At 39.4% G+C, this 20,966-nt stretch overlaps 2 protein-coding genes across 2 annotated transcripts; both read left to right on the top strand.

Moving 5' to 3' along the window:
• The first annotated feature begins 1,784 nt into the window (after nucleotides 1–1,784).
• Nucleotides 1,785–15,685, top strand: LOC124112153 (sulfotransferase 1B1-like). Its single transcript, XM_046472137.2, has 7 exons — nucleotides 1,785–1,928; nucleotides 12,433–12,563; nucleotides 12,891–13,068; nucleotides 13,250–13,570; nucleotides 14,082–14,185; nucleotides 14,610–14,772; nucleotides 15,298–15,685. Exons 3-7 carry the CDS (start codon nucleotides 12,906–12,908, stop codon nucleotides 15,423–15,425), a joined length of 879 nt encoding a protein of 292 aa, XP_046328093.2. The 5' UTR covers nucleotides 1,785–1,928; nucleotides 12,433–12,563; nucleotides 12,891–12,905; the 3' UTR covers nucleotides 15,426–15,685.
• On the top strand, nucleotides 1,966–8,029 carry LOC125371574 (sulfotransferase 1B1-like). The gene is made up of 6 exons (XM_046472135.2): nucleotides 1,966–2,072; nucleotides 2,583–2,759; nucleotides 2,944–3,264; nucleotides 3,612–3,715; nucleotides 4,361–4,523; nucleotides 7,041–8,029. Exons 2-6 carry the CDS (start codon nucleotides 2,597–2,599, stop codon nucleotides 7,166–7,168), a joined length of 879 nt encoding a protein of 292 aa, XP_046328091.2. The 5' UTR covers nucleotides 1,966–2,072; nucleotides 2,583–2,596; the 3' UTR covers nucleotides 7,169–8,029.
• Nucleotides 15,686–20,966: the final 5,281 nt, after the last annotated feature.

The following is a 20,966-nucleotide window of genomic DNA, read 5'->3' as shown; positions in this document are numbered from 1 at the left end:
AAGTTCACCCTTGGAGACACTGAACACCAAGATTGGGTTTCACACAGTGTATCCATGTCGGTCATGGTATGTGAATTCGTAATAGGATATTAATCAATACTATTATAAAGACAATGCTTTGGGATGTATCTTTCGAACATAATACAAATCGAGAAGCATTACCTACTCGACTGTTCGGTATAAATGTTCATTGCTCTATTTTTTTCACAAAGTCGTACCTTAACGAAGCCTGATATGTATTCTTGTTCAACAAGCTGTTACAATAGCAGCGCGAAGGCAGTGAAGGATGGAGTTACAAACCTGACCTAAATTCCTCCGTGGCATCTTCCCTCGCTGGTTGCCTGTATCACATACGACGCAATTCAAAGGCAGTGTGGTTTCCGGGTAAGTGTGTTAAGCACTCACTCCCCAAACCCGCGGCAGCTTACAGCTTAAACAAGACACGAAGTATATCAATGTCAAGTATTACGTGATACCTCTTCAGCCCTATAGCTTATGGAGATGAATGGTCAATGCCAAATACTCTAATCATACAAAAATATTGACTTGGTAAATTTTGCGACAGTAGATATATATTTCTCCTAAACATTTGAAGTTTTTAAAATATATTACATTATGATACATGTCTGAGGCACATTATGAAACACGTTTAAGCAACAGAATGTGACAGACGACTGGTTAAAACATATGCAGATGAAATCACACTCACTTCATTTTACACACTCCAAGTTTTAGAGAAACCCCAATGGCGTTCTCAATGAGTCTAAAATAAATTAAACCAAAGAAGAATAAGTAGTTCAGTAGCACCAACCATCAGCCATGTAACAACTGCGGTATGAGCTAGATGTGCTCCTGGAAAATTATTTTATTATTCCTGTCAGATCACACCTCAACACTGAAAGAGTCGTTAAGTGTTTTTCATTTAAGAAGCGAGCTTAAAATCATTACAGGTGGCTGTCCCAGATTATTTGGGTGGGGCATTCACTTCTCACTATTAGTGTGAGTGAGTTGGGTTTAACGCCGCTTTTAACATTATTCCAGTTATATCACGACGCCAGTCTCAGACGACCCCCCCCCCCCCCCCCCCCCCCCCCCTTCTTACTATTAAAAGAATTAAAAGTATTAAAGTATTAAGAGACATTACTGGAATTTACAAGCATATGGATTGTCTGGAAGTTGTTTGGTACAGCTGTGCCAGTTCAGCGGGGTACACGTTGATAACATTTAACAAAACAACAGTTCAAGACTGTCATTACACTTCCATGTAATATGCTGACTGAATATTGACTATGAACCTCAATGCCTGAAAACAGAATAGCAAGAGATTCCATTGGGCTAAAAGGCAAAACACGGTGAACATTATATGAATGGATCACTGAAAATCAGCGATGACACCATATGTCCGCCAACAGGGTAAATATGTCCTGCCCTGTACCTGCCACTCACGGCCCGTGAAGATCCGGGGTAGAATAGGTCTTCAGCAACCCATGCTTGCCGTAAAAGGTAACTATGCTTGTCGTAAAAGGCAACTAACGGGATCGGGTTGTCAGGCTCGCTGGCTTGGTTTGATGCATGTCATCGATCCCAATTGCGTGGATCGATGCTCATTCGATTATTTACAGACCGCCGTCATATAGCTGGAATATTGCTGAGTGCGGCGTTAAACAACAAACCAACCAACCAACCCACCACTCACACAACTGTTTATTTGCTGTCTGACGCCACACAGCAGCACTCCAGTAATTGTATAATCTACATGTCCAGAGCAATGTTTCACTTCTTTATGTGCCCAGATATAGCATAATATTTCTGCAACTACTCGTGACCCGGTATATTCACTAGACAATTCTGCTCACATCAACACACATTAACTGACGACTGATCCCGGGTGTGGGAGGTGATCGTACAATGTTGCCCCCTGATAAAAGGTAGGGTATCTCATATCAGCTATCACAGCACAGAAAATGTCATGATAACCTTGTCCTCGCTGCCTGTGTGCTTGTAAGTAGGACAACACAGCTGTGGACGTCTCCCTGCTGGTACATACTACAGGTTCGGGGGTTGCTAATAAGGTAATATGATAAATATAGACGACGTAATATTCATACTTATGTAAGTAAATATATTAGTCAATGACAGAAAATAAGTAGGTATGGGTAAAGTGGAAATAGCTGAACATATGGTGTGTTTCTAAATGCTAACAAAAGTGCATACGCACATAATTAGGGCGTTGAGCGGGCACTGTGGCAAATACACCTGATAAAGTGTAAAGTAAAGTCCTAAGTTACATTGTTCAATATAACTTTTTCAATGCTGCCAGTACAACACACACATACGCACATCCCCCCCCCCCCCCCCCCCCCCCCTCCCCTCCCCCCACAAACACACACATTTTACTTTCCTTAAATTTAATGTGTTGTGAAGCCAACTTGTGCACACTTGACGAAATACCTTCATTCACATTATTGGAATGTACAGCTTATCAAATTAACGATAAAATCATTTTAACAGCTTTATTGTTGCATGTAGGGATTTTTGTTAATCAAGATAAACAACAATGTGTTACCCAATTTTCAATTTAGTTAAGGCATCCAGTATGCCTTTGATACAAATTAAAGACAGTGCGGGGCATGGCATGATGATGCGAGAGGTCGGGGAGCACCGGATACCTCCTGATTTCCCCGAAGAAGTGATCCAAGAAGTGCCGAAGCTGGCAATGAGAGAAGATGACATTGTGATTGCGAACTGGATGAGATCAGGTATTGAAATGAATTATCAAAATTACAAAGGTATCTTAATCTATGGTAACATTGGGTAATGTTACTCAATAAACGAAGCTTAACCCTCATGATATACAGTCATTATATACGCATTACGATTTGTTTAAAACAAGACGAAATGGCACGTGTTTATGTGTGTAGTACTACTGTTTGTAATATATAGGTACACATTGGATGTTTGAAATGATCAGCATGCTTATCAACAATAATACGGAGACAATTCCTAAGAAGAAAGAAGACCACATGCTGGAATACCAACCAATCAGCATGTTGGATGCTTTACCATCCCCACGAGTATTAAACACTCACCTACGCTTCCGGTACCTGCCGGAAGACATGAAAACGAAGAGGTGCAAAGTGGTGTATTTGTTGAGAGACCCACGAGATGTACATGTGTCTTTCTACAAATTGCAAACGAGTCGGCCTGTTGTTGGATATGATGGAACTTGGAAAGACTGGTCTGCCCTCTGTCTTAAAGGGGAACGTAAGTTTTGTCAATACTTTAATATTAATGTCGATGTGAAGAACTGAGATTAAGTATGCGAGATTAACAAATATATGAAGACAAAACCCTTTCGATAATGATACGGGGGTTCATTGTATGATTCCGACTATAACATAAGCATGTGTTTATCAATCACTATTTAATAGTCATAATACCAGGTAATAAGACAATATACCACAATATAAAAGGTAAATAAATCATTAATGTACATAATGTAATTGAGCAGATATGATGATAATTTTAATTAGATGTTCTTAAAGTTCAATCATGAGGATGTTGGTCATGCATATTTCAAGTATTCATTCATTGTTATACTTCTATTGCAGTGATATGGGGTAGTTGGTTTGAACACGTTCGTGATTGGGAGAGAGTGTTTGAAGAATATCCTAACCTGGATGTGCATTTTTGGCATTATGAAGACATGAAGAAAGTAAGAATTGTATGGGATACTGAGCTAAATTTTGTAAAGTCTATGCATATTTATTTCACAGAAACTCTTAAAACAATTATATGACATCACCACCCAGAAAGAATTATGAATTTCATCGTGTAAGTGAATGGATGTTGTTTAAAGCCATAGTCAGTAATATAACAGCTGTGTAACTGGGTAATGTATATTTTAATGTAATTGTTGGTGTGTGCATGTCTGTATGCTTGTATATTGATGTACACGGTTTTAATGTATATTGGTCTATATGGGTGTGTAAAGTAAGAATTGTATTGTATTGGAGATCTGAAAATAATTGAGTCTTGACAAGGCAAACTTTATAAGTTCTGCACCGTAGACGTAATTTTGATGTGAATGTTGCTAAGTGTTGGCCTGTATATGTATGTATGATGTCTTTTATTCTTTATCGATTGATCTATATGGCCGTGTATGTATGTGTGTGCGGTTACGGCTGGAGTGGTGCAGATAGCATTTGAAGTCAGTCACATGTCCGACTTACATTTCTTGGTCATAACTAAATTTGGAGCAGAGGATTCGTGTATTAACATCTACATAATATTTTTAAAACTTTCACACATTATGTGTACGTCTCTGGTGAAATACATACTTCCGTTTTGATTTTTGCAGAATCCTCTGGAGGAGTTACGTAAGGTTTCCAGGTTTCTCGGCACCAACACAACAGAAGAGCTGCTTCAGGCAATCACAGACAAATGTCAGTTGGAGAGAATGAGAAGCGACAAATTGCCTTATGAATGGTTGGAAAAAGGCGAATGTAAACACTATGAGAAAGGTATTTGCATGTCACGAACCATTCGAAATTGTGTCGTGTCTGCTATCAGAAAGGCTAAGGAATGAGTAAGTGAGTGACTATGGTTTAACGCCGCTTTTAGCAATTTTCCAGCAATATCATGGCGGGGGATACCAGAAATGGGCTTCACACATTGTACCGATGTCGGGAATCGGCGTGACGAACAAACGCTTTAACCACTAGGCTACCTGACCGCCCCTACCTCCATTAGACATTATCAAGCCAAATAGTCTAATTGAAATTTACCTAACATACCACCTAGTTAAAGACATTCTTTTTACGGTTGATATCAACAAAACAACAGGCCCAGATGGAATAAGAAGAATATATTTATTTTGGAGGATGCTCCATGTTATTGTGGGTCGCCCGAGGTTATATTACCACACATTTTGTCCCAATTATGGTAACCTTAGGAGCAATAAGTATTATCTTAATAAAGGGTATAAATTAGACCCTGTTCTGTACGGAAATTCAAACATGTCGGTAATATCTGCAAATGAAAATCTTGTTGTCCAATCAGTCAATAACTTTATTGTTTCGTCTGGCCGATTTAGTGTAAATGTTTATATATTTGACTGACAATGATTGGTGACATTGATTAGACTTCTGATACACATTTCAATGTAACTCCTAAATGTTGATAGGGGTCCATTTTCTTTGCTAACACACCCCAACCTCCATGTCATCATATATCAATGTTTACTGAACCGCAACAGAAACCTCACCCCAAGTAACATTGCATGAAAAGTTGTCATTTAAATATCTCGGTAATTTTTGTCAAAGTTTCTAAAATTTAACATTACCTTGTGCGGAAAAATGAAATTTGATGATAAAAAAACCAAGGCAGATGACAATAAAACCGATCGCCCAAACGCATCACGGCAACGTCCATGGTAACCTGATGCACGTGAGTTCCGTGTAAATTGAAATGCACATATGTTCCCCCATTTCTTGCCCTATAAAAATTCATTCAGATCGGATAATATTCATTCGTTATTGAATTGCTACCACATGCCAAGATTGACAAGAAATCAGCGACACCAAGCCCTTGGACGATTGCAAGCTGGACAAACCGCCCGGCAAGTAGCCAATGCATTTCAAGTCCACGTAAGGACCATATACAGGCTCCAGCAACGGTGCCAGACCACCATCACTACAGGTGATCGACCGAGTAGTGGAAGACCAAGGGTCATTACCCGGCGTCAGGATCGTTAGAGAGCATCTTCAAGATCGCTTTGTTACTGCTGCGGAAACTGCTCGACGGACCATGGAGACACACTAGTGACACATTAGTGCGGACACCGTACGTCGACGATTGACGAGCAGACACCTCCACTGTCACAGGCCACACCGATGACCCATTCTGACACCACATCATTGCCGGGACCTTCATTGGGCAACACAGCACCAGCATTGGCGCCACCAGCAGTGGAGAAGAGTCCTCTTCTCAGACTAGAGTCGTTACTGTATCTCAACAGCAGATGACAGAGAAAGAGTCTGGCGACGCCGTGGGAACGTTATTCGGATGCTTGTGTTGTTGAGAGAGACTCGGGGGGTGGTCCGAGCATCATGGGATGGAATTGGTCTTGCACAGAGGGTCGGCCCTGTGGTCTTCAAGAACATCGGTCCAGGGAGAGGCAATGGTGTCACAGCAGCTTGGTTCGTTGATCAAGTCTTGAGACCACACGCCATACCTCATTTGGCACGTCGCCGCAACCACGATAACGCCCGTGCCCACACTGCGAGAGCAACAACAGAGACTTCCTCTAGCAGAACAGCATGAGAACCAGGCAGTGGCCTGCCCTCAGTCCCGATTTAAATCCCATTGAGCACCTGTGGAACGAGATTCAAAGACGGCTGAATGACGTCCGGCCAAGGACAACAACTGCAGCTGAACTGCGTCAGGCGTTCCTCAGAGCGTGGGATCAAGTGCCTATGGCCTTCATCAACCGCCTCATCCATTCCATGTGTCAATGTTGCACGGCAGTCATCAATGCACATGGCGGACGCACGAGAAACTGACTGCCATTTTCTCAGAGACTAGTGTTGTGTTTCACTTTAAGAACATTTGACACTTGATGATCAGTTTTGCCAAGTTTCATCTTTTTAATATGTCTCAAAGTACATAAACAGTGTTTGGACAAATAAGGTTTCTCATATATCTATCCATGGTGACGTTTCTTTTGCGGTTCAGTATATAATGTTTTCTGGAGAGGCATAAATATATGCCTCTGGCTTGTTTGCCAATCCGGTTTCAAATTTATTTTTGGAATAAATATGTTTAAAAATTATATGCATTTCTCACGATTTCTGAAGTGCAAACATGTTGCATAGATGACATGATGTTCGAAGTTCAATGACGTCAGACTGCGGCTGTAAATATTCTGACATGTACGCCTGTTTTGTGAATGAATATAGTGTATGTACATTGAAATCACATTAACTGTCAATCACATAGTGTCGCTATTATATGAAACACATCACTTTGTGATGTTTCAGGTGTAGCTGGGTCTTGGAAAGCGTTTTTCACAGTTGAACAATATGAACAATTTGAAAAGTTCTACAGACAGAAGATGGCCGGGTCTAAGTTCGAGTCAAGATACAGAGGTTCCGTCGACGTGCTGTAAAGTGCAACTGATGTGCTACAATATAAGAGTACCTATGTGTATGTCATAGTCTCCGGTGGCTATAACATCACGTTGAATGTAACCGAACTGTATGCTGACGAAATGAAGTGGAATTGTTACAACGACTCTGTAGTTCCCGTTGATCTGCTGTAAGGTGCAATTGATATGCTACATTGTCTTGGATAGATAGACATCATCTATATATCACCTTGAAAGTGACCAAAATTAATAATAGTATGTCATGCTGATACTATGAATTATTATTGTTTAATCGTTTGCATAACTGTTTTCCACAAACAGAGTGACAATGACTCTTTAGTTCCTATTGTTGTCTAAGATTCACATTGTTAACACCATGATACCATCCTAATTCAACAGCAAGCATGTTTACTTTTGCAATACATTTCTGTTTATAAAACTTGTCAGCTTGAATAATACAAGCTTGAACATTCTGGGTTAGGTTTGGTCGTTGATTGCTTATCGTTAGATTCCACGTTATGGTTTGGGTGTTCAGGCTTGATGACTATAGCTCTCGTCCGCCTTATAGAGATCTCATCAAGCAATAAACACTTTAATTAGTATCCATTTTAATTAGTATTAAATACATTTAATCCTAATCCTTCATGTACATCTGACTTCATTACCTGTGTGTTATTTGTTACTCTTACTGTACATCTGGCTTCATCCAATTACCTGTGTGCTACTTGTTATCTATTACCTGTTGTTAAAGGTAATCAGCTGCTTATCACAACATGCCATGCATATATACCTCTCATCACTTGGTTGTAGTTACCCAAGCGTGATAACTGTGTAACAATCTGCAATGCAACGTCGCTATATGCAATAAACCAGAAGTTTTTATCCATAAAATTGTACGTTTTCTTACCGATAACTTGGTTAATAGCGTGTCCACGTAGACATGAAAATGAATGTTTCGAAACATGTCATTATAGCAGCAGTAAGTAACAGGATCTAGAACTGATGTAAATGCACTCACGAAGGTTCCGAATTTCGTTGAATATATTGAACCAATCCTGTCTCCGTTCCTGAATGTGATGCAAGCTGACAGGGATTCTGTGTTTTCAGACAGGTGTTCCCTTTTTTCTTACTTACAGAACAGCCAACATTTGTAAGCAGCCGAGGGTCGAAAACCTTTATTCCACTTACTACACATTGTACTAGTGCTGTATTTATTTACAATCACTTTAAAATGGACAATTTCAAGGATAAAGTTTAAACATAAACTACATTCTACCTGTATAATAAGTAAAACTGCATTTGTGTACTTATCCAAACTAATTCAAGGGAGAGAATCCATAATCACATTGTCTTTTCCCATAATGTACTTGATCTCAATATTAAAGTCTTGCAAAAACAAACTCCATCTCACCAATCTCTGATTTTTGTTCTTCATCTCATGAAGAAAAGTCAGTATATTTTGAACTGTGAACACTTGAATGTTTGTTCCCATATACACCTCAAAATGTTGAAAGAAATAATCAAAGCAAGGGCATATTTCTCAAATCTATAGTAACTTTTCTCGTGCTTGTCATATGTCTTCGAAAAGTAACATGCCGTTCGCATGTTCCTGTAATAATACGCCGGCAGCATAAATATCACTTGCATTAATTATCAGCTTAAATGTTTTCTCAAAATCTGATGCTCTCAAGACTGGAGAATTGTGAGTTTGTCATTTATTTTTACAAAAGCTGCCACGCAGTGGTAATCAACCCCCAGATAAATGTTGCCTTTTAGGCAGAATTAGCAATAACGTCTATTTTTGTGTAGATTGGTGTTGCATGATCTTGACCAACTACCTTGGCCGAGGTGCCGAAGCAAATTCACATTTTGCAAGATTTTGCAAGACATTCTGATCGCTTTTGCATGAACGTTAGCCACATAATATTCAACCTCTAACAGCGACTTAATCTGTTTACTACAAGCCACTCGTCTTTGCTTGAAACTAAAAATAAAGTGTTGAACATTGCCCACGTCTTGATGATATAAGACAAACCCAAAACCATGTGAACATAAAAATGTTTTTTAAAGATAACGCCCAGGTATGTCTCTCTGCCACGTCTAACTTTTTCATAAGTATATAACATTGTTTTGGAAATCGATAAATACCTGTATAATTATTGACACAATTACGATAACCCTTTTCATGGAGAGGAATACTGATTCCTTACGCTAGGAAATAAATCAGTTTGCATAATACTGCAAAAAACAAGAAGTTAATATGGCATTGACATATGTACACAACAAATAATCATTTCAACTTTAATGCCATCTGAAGCAGCCGTTTTGCCTTGTTAAATGTCTTTTATGGCAGCTTCAATCTTATTCTGAGTGATGTCATTGGTCAGACTGTTGGGATATCTGTCAGGTTCAACCCATTCTTAAAGTAGTCACTACACTGACCACATGTAATGTTTGCAGCCAAAGTTCCAAAATTAGTGAGAGAATCAATTCTTCCCCAAGAACGCTTTACTGTCATTACCATCACAGTTTTGTATCAGTTCGTATATTGTTATTACTTCATGAACAGTTTTTTTCGGTCTGCATAGCCTTCTATAACTGTTTCTTAATTTGAAATATTCACATAATGTGTTAATATCTCCATTTAATCTAAAGTCATTTAACCGAATACATTTCTTCTTCTTCAGTTGTTCACATGCCTCATCATGCCATACATTGCAATGCTTAACTTGTAGACCACACCTCGAGGCACAGGTCTGTAATGTCTCGGTTAGTTTGTCGACAGCGAGATCGACGTCCACTGTCAACACCTGTGGACACTGGTCAAGAGAAAAGTTGGATAGTAAATCAAACATCTTATCATTAAGAATAAAACTAATGTCGTTTTGCCATCTAAACCTTGTCATGTTCATAAACGTATGTTCTTGGCGATCTTCATTAATAGTTCTTCTGTCAACACAGGATAATGTAACATTGATTGGAAAATGGTATGATTCCGAACATTTATTGGCGTTAAATCATTCACAATCTTATACAAATTAGTTGGGCACAACATATTATCAACCACAGCTGCACCAGCTTCCTTAGAACAAGTAAAAGTACCTTTCTTGTCTCTAGGGAGTATACCATTTAGCAGATGAACATAAAATGTACAGAACAAGTCTATGAGATCCTTGCCGTAGCCATTTCAGACATCGCATCTTGTATTTCGAGGAATACTAAATGTATCAGCATCATAGTTGGTATAATCTATTGTCACCGATTAAAATATAATCAAATAAGTTGCCATTTCTTGCATTAAAATCGAAGGATAGAATTACTTCACTATCTGCATCACATAAATGCTGACACACACATCAGAAAATCAGAAAACGAGCCGTTGAAATGCCACGTCTTTCAGAAGCACAACGCATCAACGCCATCGGCCGACTGCAAGCGGGTGAAACACAACAGCATGTGGCGCAAGTGATGGGTGTGACAAGATTAACCATCTCTAACCTGTGAAGAAGTTACAACACCACTGGCAACGTTCGTGACAGGCCAAAGTCAGGACGATCTCTCGCGCTTCAACGCCTGGCCAAGATCGCTACAACCGGGTACGAGACCTGCGGGACCGTTTCATCAAGGCGACGTTAACAGCCTCACAATTAACGGGACTGCGTCGAATATCAGATCAGACTGTTCGAAACCGAACAGCCGGTATTCTAGACAGGAGATCCGTGCGGCGTAACATCCTGACGCCGCATCAAACTCCGTGAACGCCTGCAGTGGTCTCCTCAGAGAGTCACATGTCCTAAAGCTGGGTGGACACGGGTTCTGTTCACAGATGAGTCCCGTTTTCATCTGAGACGTGCTGAGGAACGTGACCGTGTGTACCGACGTCGTAACGAACGTTACGCTGAGAATTGCATTTCAGCAAGTGAATCGTTTTGGAGGGGGAAGCGTCATGGTGTGGAGAGGCATTCATCACGGAGGCCGGAAAGCACTTGTGAGAGTGTGTGGTGCTCTGAATGATCTACGCTACCGAGACGAGATCCTGCAGCACCACGTTGTCCCCTTCATCAACGTCAATGGCGGCATCTTTCTGCCGGACAACGCCTGACCCCACGTCGCACGTGTTTGCACAGAGTTTCTGCGTCAGAACCACGTGTCTACGCCTCCCAGGCCTGCCCGCTTGCCTACACTTGATGTGTTACAATGCACTGTTAAAATACAACACAATCAGTCACTGATTCATCACATACCAGCAGGCATTGATTGGGCAAACTATCTTCTTTTGCGTTTTCTTTTTTTACTTAGTCATAACGGTAAAGATAAATTTTCTGGGGCCCCTGCAAACTTTGTCCATTCAACCATGGCGCCATCATTGTACAATGACGTCATCCGTTGTATCATGACATCAGCCATTGTATCATGAAGCTATCCGTTGTGTCATGTAATAATCCGTTGTATCATGATGCAATGTGTTGTGTCATGACATCATCCGTTGAATCATGATGCCATCTGTTGTTTCATGATATCATCCGTTGTACCATGACATCAATCGTTGTATCATGACATCATCCATCGTAGAACGAAGTCATCCGCTGTATCATGACATCATCCATTGTATCAGGACGCCATCCGTTGTGTCACTCTACTTTCAATATTGTAGTTAAGAACGTAACAGAAAATAACTTGCAACTGCATATTTGAATGCCGGTACGTAAAAAACTAGTCTTGATAATAATTCTGTGATACTGTAATACTAGTTGTGCTTTCCTTTGTTGACAGGTTATATGGTAGCAACATTTACGTCACAATGTAACATTTTAATTTAGGGCTAATGAAGGAACACATAGTAAATAATTTCATTAATCTCACTTTCATCTTCTCACTTTTTTTCCAGTTCACGCAGCAGAATTATATTGTTTGTTGTACATGCCATTTTAATGTTTTCGTTATCGGTATTGTCTTTATGTTTCATACATTATACTAAAAATGCATTCAATGGGATATTCTTAAATTATTTACATATATTATATTTTAATGAAATTGAATAAACTTTTTGCAGCAGATTTAGTGCCATGAATTGCAAAGGGGTATGAATGAGTTTTATTAAACGTTCAAATGATGTAATGTATTAGAATCACCTCAAAATAACCTGAAATTTATTTCAACAAACATAAACAAATAGAACTTGACTTTACTGATTAAATTACGTTCCTAAGATGAATTACCGATAAGCACATATGCAGTAATCTTCGTTCATTATTATTAGCGATATTTCGCGATTCTGTTTCAAGAACAACGCTTCGAAAGAACTTACTTCATATCCGCCGTCATTGACAGGGAAAGATCGTCAAAGGTTTTGCACTCGCATCCTTGGCTGTTCGTTTGTAAGTAGAACAAGAAAGCTGTGGACGCCTTTCTGCAGGTACGTACTACATGTACAGCTTTGTTAATTTGATAACACGGTAGTATCTATCGATTAGTTGGCGTGAGTGAACATAAGTATAAAGAGAATCTGCTGATGTATGCCTGTATCCAGTCCATGTCTTTCTTTGACTTTGGTATTTTGTAGCAATTTTGCGTACACTTAATTAAAATACAAAAAATAACTTAATCGGCATTAATACAATGTTTTGGTTAATTAATGGACGGTCAATACATCGGAACATCTATATTGTTGCATGTACCGGTAAATCAAGAACGAATTTGATGTCAAGACAAAAAACAATGTGTCACCTAATTTTCAATCCAGTTTAGATCCTCCAGTATGCCTTTGATACAAATCAAAGATAGTGAGGGATATGGCCTGATGTTTCGAGAGGTCGGGAAGAACCGGATACCCAAAGATTTCCCCGAGGACGTGATCCGAGAAGTGCCGAAGCTGGCAATGAGAGAAGATGACATTGTGATTACAAACTGGATGAGATCAGGTATCGTAATGAATTGTCGAAATTGCAATAATGTCTTAATCTTTTAACATTATTGGTATTTTTTAATAGGCGATCACTAAACTCTCATGATATACAGTCATAATGTATGAATTATAATTTGGTTGAAACAAAGTGAAAAGGCATCCATTTATGTGTATTTACTACTGTTTGTAATATTTAGGTACACACTGGATGTTTGAAATGATCAGCATGCTTATCAACAATAATACGGAAACAATTCCTAAGAAGAAAGAGGACCACATGCTTGAATACCAACCAATCAGCATGTTGGATGCTTTACCATCCCCACGAGTATTAAACACTCATCTTCACTTCCAGTACCTGCCAGAAGACATGAAAACGAAGAGGTGCAAAGTGGTGTATTTGTTGAGAGACCCACGAGATGCACATGTGTCTTATTACAAATTACTAATTAAAGGATCAATTACTGGATATGAAGGAGGCTGGAAAAACTGGTTTGCTCTCAGTCTGAACGGGGAACGTAAGATATTTTCAATCCTTTAATACGAGGTTTGATTGATCAGTATTAAGCTTCTGTAATGTGAAAGCCCTTGTTTGGGACATCATATCCTGTCATAGAGGTATATGCACAAAACTGTCTCGCTGTGACAGGTCATTAAAGGCAGTAGTGGTCTCCCACCTGTATGAATCACTATGAAATCCTGTGGCATCCATCACAAAAGTATGCAAAGGCATGTCAAGTGTACTGTCCACCTGAACAAACACGGGAGCACATGGCACAAATACAAATAGGGCATTAAATTGGACACCACTTTACGTCAGAGCTGGACATTGCCTTCACATGACCACCACAAACACTTTGGAAGTTTTGTCTGAGGCATCGAATTTGGGAACCTTGGTCAAACAACTTTTGAGCCAAAAAGAAAAGAAACAGAAAATATCATTTTGATCATATAATACCAAGGTTCAGTCGTGAGGGTGTTGTTCATGCTTATTTCGACTGCCAATTCATTGTTATGCTGTTGTTGCAGTGTCGTGGGGTGCTTGGATTGATCACGTTCGTGATTGGGAAAAAGTGTTTGAAGAATATCCTAATCTAGATGTGCATTTTTGGCATTATGAAGACATGAAGAAAGTAAGATTTGTATGGGACTCTAAGCTAAATTTTGTAAAGTCTATGCCTCTTAAAACAATTATATGACACCACCATCCAGAAAGCTTAATGAATTTCATCGAGTAAGTGAATGGATGTTGTTTAAAGCCATAGTCAGTAATATAACAGCTGTGTCACTGGGTGTCTGAAAATAATTGAGTCTTGACAGGGCAAACTTAAACTTCTGCACTGATCACGTAATTTTGATGTGATTGTTGGTGTGTGCATGCCTGTATGCATGTAGATGGATGTACACGGCTTTAATGTCGATTGGTCTATATGGTTGTGTGTTAAAGTATTAATGCGAATGTGATGATGGCTTGAGTTGTCGATGAGAACATGAGCAGATAAGATTGAAGTCCAACAGGTTTTGTATATTTCTCTATTTCTGTTTTGGTTACTGTAGAGTCCTCTGGAGGAGTTACGTAAGGTTTCAAAGTTTCTCGGCAGCAACTCAACAGAAGAGCTGCTTCAGGCCATCATAGACAAATGTCAGTTAGAGAGAATGAGATGCGACAAATTCCAATATGAATGGTTGGAAAATGGGCAATCCATACACTACGAGAAAGGTATTTGCATGCCATGTACATTAACCATACAATGTTTAATAAACCCGGATGTGTATGTACACAGTTGTACAAATCGATCAACTATGGCGCCAATGTGTTGGTGTGTTAATAGCAACACAAAAAATGCAAATATAGGCATTTCCCTATATTCTAAAGTGCAACGATGTTGCATCAAAAACGACGATGTTCATAGTAGTTCTATAACGTCACACAATGTAATTACATGAGAACGTTGTAGGGGTATGTCCCAAGTACTCTATTGCTTGTCCTAAAGGTGGGGACTCATTTGTACCAGGCGGTTAGCCTCAGTAGTCACTTGCCTGTCATCGTACCAAAAAGGAGTTGACGCTTTTTATACAATTTGCCACAGGTTTGTCTGATCCAGCTTCGAATATGTATAAACATCCATAGTATACCTGGAATATTGCTGACTACGGCGGTAAATAAACAAACATATACACCTGTTTTTGAAATGAACATATAACGACGACCTAGTCTGAAACGTATGACTTTGTGATATTTCAGGTGTAGTTGGGACTTGGAAAGAGGTTTTCACAGTTGAACAATATGAACAGTTTGAGAAACTCTACAGACGGAAGATGGCTGGGTCTAAGTTTGAGTCAAGATACAGAGGTCCCGTTGATGTGTTGTAAAGTGCAATGGATGAGCTACAATATACATAGTACCAAAGGTACATGTGTATGTCATGGTCTGAGATAGACATCACCTTTATATCACATTGAATGTTATCAAAATCTATAATAGTGTGTCGTGCTGACACAATGAAGAAGAATTGTTTAATCTTTTGCATAATTGTTAAATACAGAGTTACCATGGCTCTTTAGTTCCTATGTTTAACACATGTGTCAAAAATTATTTGTTAACAACCCCTGCTTATCTTAAAGTGGGACAAAATGGATTGGGTGGTCAGGCTGTCTGACTTGGTTGATACGTGTTGTTGTACGTGTTCATGTAGAAATGGTAAGTGAATGCTTGTGAACAGTATGATATGCAATTAACAAGAACGAGTGTCGTAGCCTACGTTTGCCACTTACATGTGTTTGTTGAATTTTTATCCTCATATCAAGTACCTCTTTCTGAGTAATTCATGACGTTTGCATGATTGGTTAAGTCACTTTATCGAACAAGAACAAGTCCAGTTACAACACGCGATTGTGTGATTGACCTGAGTGAGGTCAAGATTATCAAGATTAGAAAAACGTAAAATTCACTGAAAGCAGAGTCAATTTTACGATTCCTACTTTATCCTTATCATGTGTTTATGAATCACTGTAAAGTAGTCGTACCAGTGGTTCGCGTAAAGGTCGACGTATCCAGCCCCAACGGTGGCACCCATCACAAACACATGCAAAGGCCAATTAGTTGTTCACCTAAAAAACACGTGAACATATGGTCGAAGTGGGGACACCCTATATTTATTACCAGCTTTTTCAGCACACATCGTTCTGTTCTCTATATATGATATAGTTTGATCATTTGAAAATGTCATTACAAATAAAGGAATTAAAATTATTACATGTATGTCGTGGTTCCGGGTACGATGACAATTGAACCAGATCTCCGATTTTGCAGCTCTAACGACAAATACGATATAACAGGGGCTTATTCTTTCAGGGATAACATGACAAATGCTGACCATGGTCAATTGATCGAGATTTATAAAATAAATAGGTCTCAGACACCAAAAAAAATAATTCCTCTATTGATATCGTTTCGTGTCATTAAACAAGACATCGAATTTACGCAAGACATGCGTGCGGTCCACGTAGGGGTATGTGGTCATTATGAGTTGTTGAACCATGATCAGCCCGCCTTCATCACGTATCGGCTGCCATGGTAAAAGTTAGGTAGAAGGGACAAAATAGTAACCGTGCAGCATTGAATTGACGGGTTATGCCCGTCAATTGAAAACCTTTCATTAGTTCATCATTTGACTGAGTGAGTTTGGTTAAGGCATCATTTTCAAGAAGGGTCTTCACACAGTGTGTCCATGTCAGGCACCGTATGTGAATTCGTAAATGAATATGAAATTAAATTATGTGAAATACAACGGTACAACGATGCATCTCTTGAAGATGCAGGTATCTCTAACGATAACATAAATCGGGAAACATCACCTATTCTGCTGTCGGTATAAGATAAGTACAGCAAAATGATGTTGAAGCCAAAATAAAAAATAACTCGTTCAATTCCTTGGTCGGACGCAAGGGAGATTTACATTCACGTACGACAAAACAAACAGATATGTTATAACCTTTTCATTCGTAACGTTGGAAGTTGGAAAAAAATGAATACATGACACTTTTTTATGAATAACTTCTTTATTCTGGGCATTTCAGGGCTACTTCATACCTTTCATCATATGAATACTTAGTAAATGTTAGTGCCCATGCCTATTGTACTGAGGATGGCTGCATTAAGGGCACGTACATTACTTTATTGTTAAATCAATAAATGACCACACACTATCTATGCATAATCAACAAATAATATTGAAACACACAGTTTTAGGATTACAATCAAAACAGGCAATACAATGGGTCACATAAGTGTCCGCTGCAATAAGTAGCAAGTGCATTCACGTAGTCTCAGAATCTTATCGAATGTCTTGAAATAGGTGTATTTCAGTTCTTGATTCCGGCAAGAATCACGTCCAAGATTATTGCACTTACATGTATATAGCGACGTGCATTTTCTTGTGTTTGTGTGTGTCTGCTTGTGCTAGTCCGGACTAGTACTGATGCCGATTTATAGTGCCATCTCACTGAGATACCATGCCGCAGTTTAACATGAATACCCCACTCAGACACAGTATACTGACTCCGAGCCGACCAGTCCTTGTTTTAGCCCCTTAATGCCGAGCGCCAGACAGGGTACCAACAAGTACCATCTTTTAACGTATTTTGGTATGACGGGGCCGGGGATCAAACCCCGGGCCTTCCGCTCTCCGGGCGGACGCTCTACCACTAGACCACGGAGGCGGTCTTCAGGTGACAAGAAACACCAGTTGTGCAAAGTATTACAGTTCACACCACAAATCCAAAACTCCAAATATAACACACTCTGATACATAAAATTAACACAAAACACAGAAGTTTCAGAGCACTTCATTGTCCATGCCATATCGTCCAAATTGTTTTGCAATTCTCCAAACACCTTCACAAATCAGTCATATTCCCAATTTACTAGTGCCATTGGAGGGTTCATGCCTCGGGGTGTTTTCCATAACTGTTCCATATTCTTCATCCCTATACTCTCGTTCGACTCAAAATGTACCTCTTTACAAACTTATGTGACGTCATATATAAATGCACACTTGAAGTTAACCTCGCATCAATTCATGTTTATATTTTATGTTCACTTTTCTGTTAGATTAATCCCAAATATTGTTATGTTGATGTTGACATATTTTCAGCTTATGTTGTATATATTCAAATAACTATTTTTCTTTGTGTGACTGAGTATGAGTGGGGAAACGTATGTGACCGAGAGCTGGCAAATACCGACAAAATAACATAGTCGCAATGTTCTTCCGCGAAACTAGAGAACTTCAAAGTAGGCAATCATTGTGACGATATTATTCGGCGAGATTAGTAAACTACAAAGTAGAAAATCGCAAGCTCGGAGGTTCACACAATTTAACCAGCGCTTTTAAATCGTTCACACTTCAATGAACCCATCCAAACTGACGTTCATTTCTTAAATGAAAAAAATGTAACACTATGAATGTGATTAAGAAATTCCAAAATGATTAAAAGAGTTATGGGGCACGACAATACACCAGGAACACTCTTTAAAACATGAAGAGACTTAAATGTGGTTATTTAACTATAACAAACCATATGTACACAGTCATATTTGTCTGTTTGTGTTTGATTGTGTTCGTGTACGGAAGGACATGATTTTATGACTGTTTCTATGTTTCTGTATTTCCGGCTGAAGAGTCAACTGTTAATATTAAAAGCGCTCCTTTCACTTCAGTACAACGCACATTTGTTGAGGTAAGGTGAGGTGAAATGGGGTTTAACGTCGCGTCCAAGATTATTGCACTTATATAGCGACGTGCATGCACGTGTGTTAATGTGTGTGTGGCTGCTTGTACTGAAGCCGATTTATAGTGCTAGCCCACTGAGATACCATGCCGCAGTTTAACATGAATACCCCACTCAGATACAGTATACTGACTCCGAGCCGACCAGCCGTTGTTTTAGCCCCTTGATGCCGAGTGCCAGAATGACACTTACAAGACGCCAAAATTGCGGACACAATACACGTGACGAGAGACATTTCCGAAGTTGTTAATGGATCTGTAGCGGTGACGTGTGTTGGTCATCATTGATTAATTGGCCGATCATTGAAAAGTGATTATAAAGATGTGTGAAATAGATTGCTGTAGACTGTAACTGTCAGTGAAGACACGGGTCGAGTCGATACTACAATAGTTTTGATATAAATGTGCATTTCTTCATTATGTTTACTGGGATGGGTCGAAAAGAGGATATTCGTGAAGGATCAAGCCGTTAAACTCTCTGATTAAAGGTTCAGATTAAAGGGTCTAAATGATTAGAAAGAACGCTTCTGTATGTCTTCGTGATAGAGAATTCCCGGGGGTTCACCCAGGAATGTGGAAGTAGTCCGTCAGTGTTAACGCCATTTCACGACAATGTGCAACTTCACTCTGCAACATCTACATAACCCTCAGACGGATATTTAACTCCCGGTAGACACACGTATTTTGCACAAAAACACAAGAGATGCATAGACACACTACGCATGTATCTCAAAACTGTATCGATGGGTTTTTGCAGTTGTCTATTATCTATCGTACGTTAAGGTAAGCAGTAGTAGTTCAAGCATCGTGGCACTATGTAGATTCAGAGCATCACTAATGAACAATTATGTCGAAAGATCATCACAACAACCATCGCCGCGTCTACTTACTATCGTGAAATTCATCTTGTAAAATAGAGTAGAGCCCTTTCGACGTGGTGGGCAGTCTTTAGAAATGGCGTCCACCAAACCGATTCACATCTCGTGTCGTGAATATGTCGTGCTCCGAAATTGAAGAGATGGTGTAGCTTAACGGTTCAAATGACAACTAATTTCAAAGCAGATAAACCATTTGCAACTCGTATGCAATCACATGGCCAACATGACATGTCTCGATGAGTCGATCGTCTCGCTGGATCCCCTCACCTAAACTGATCCGAGGTTGAAGCTAGATTTGAATGCAGGTATTTCTAACATGCTATTATGAACATGATTTTAAAATCGGCATTTTATCATTTCATATACTCCGTCTCGGAGAGAAATGCACACTTTATAGCCAGGTTGCATTTAAAGAGAACAGTCTATGGTCGAATCAGCAGCTACCAATTTTATATTCATAAGCCTCCCTTATACTTACAATGTCTTTTTTTCAACGTTGAATTTTTAATAATGTGCAATATTTAAGTTCGTAATAAATATATCACCCCGTACACCCGTTTCCGCCAGACACCGTTTTTATTGCATATGATCTATAGATACGTTTAATAATACACTCGGCGTCGGTCTGTATGTAGTCGAGACTGGGCCAGACAATCAAGTGAATGGTATTGTGTGCATCAATCTACGCAATTATGGATACAGATCAATATTACATATGACGGACTGTATCATATTTTGCTCTGACCCCCCAGTTTATGTATTTTTTATACCCACCCGAAATACACTTAATACATTTTCAGGACTCACACCTCCTCCCTGTAATAAATAACTAGTCTGTAAATAATGTTCAAATTTCAAACTTTAGAATTGTCTTATTTTTTTTAAACACAACCACCCCCCCCCCCCCACACACACACACACAAGCCTCCCCTAGTTATGATACACTTTGGCGATCCTACAATCCCCAATCTGGACGAGACAATTTGGCATCGAGACGTTAATCAACGCATTTGGAATATGATGGCTAGCATTAACCATCTCGTTTGTAGCCTCTTACGACAACAATGAGTTGTTTAGACAAATTCTTATCCGGATTGTATCCATGTAGGGAGTCGAAATGCAGCAATTTATAATCGCTATATTTTGGGAATCTGTTTCAAGCGGCGAGGACTACAATACAAGACCGATCCATGATAAGAGACAGGTTACTTCTTATGCGCTGTCACATACGCGCTGTGAAAGGC

The sequence above is a fragment of the Haliotis rufescens genome, unplaced genomic scaffold (genome assembly GCF_023055435.1).
Source record: "Haliotis rufescens isolate VD_foot unplaced genomic scaffold, xgHalRufe1.0.p SCAF_6, whole genome shotgun sequence".
NCBI classification, from domain to species: Eukaryota; Metazoa; Mollusca; class Gastropoda; order Lepetellida; family Haliotidae; genus Haliotis; species Haliotis rufescens.
Note: the sequence above shows the minus strand (reverse complement) of the source record. Positions and strands in the feature narration are given on the sequence as shown.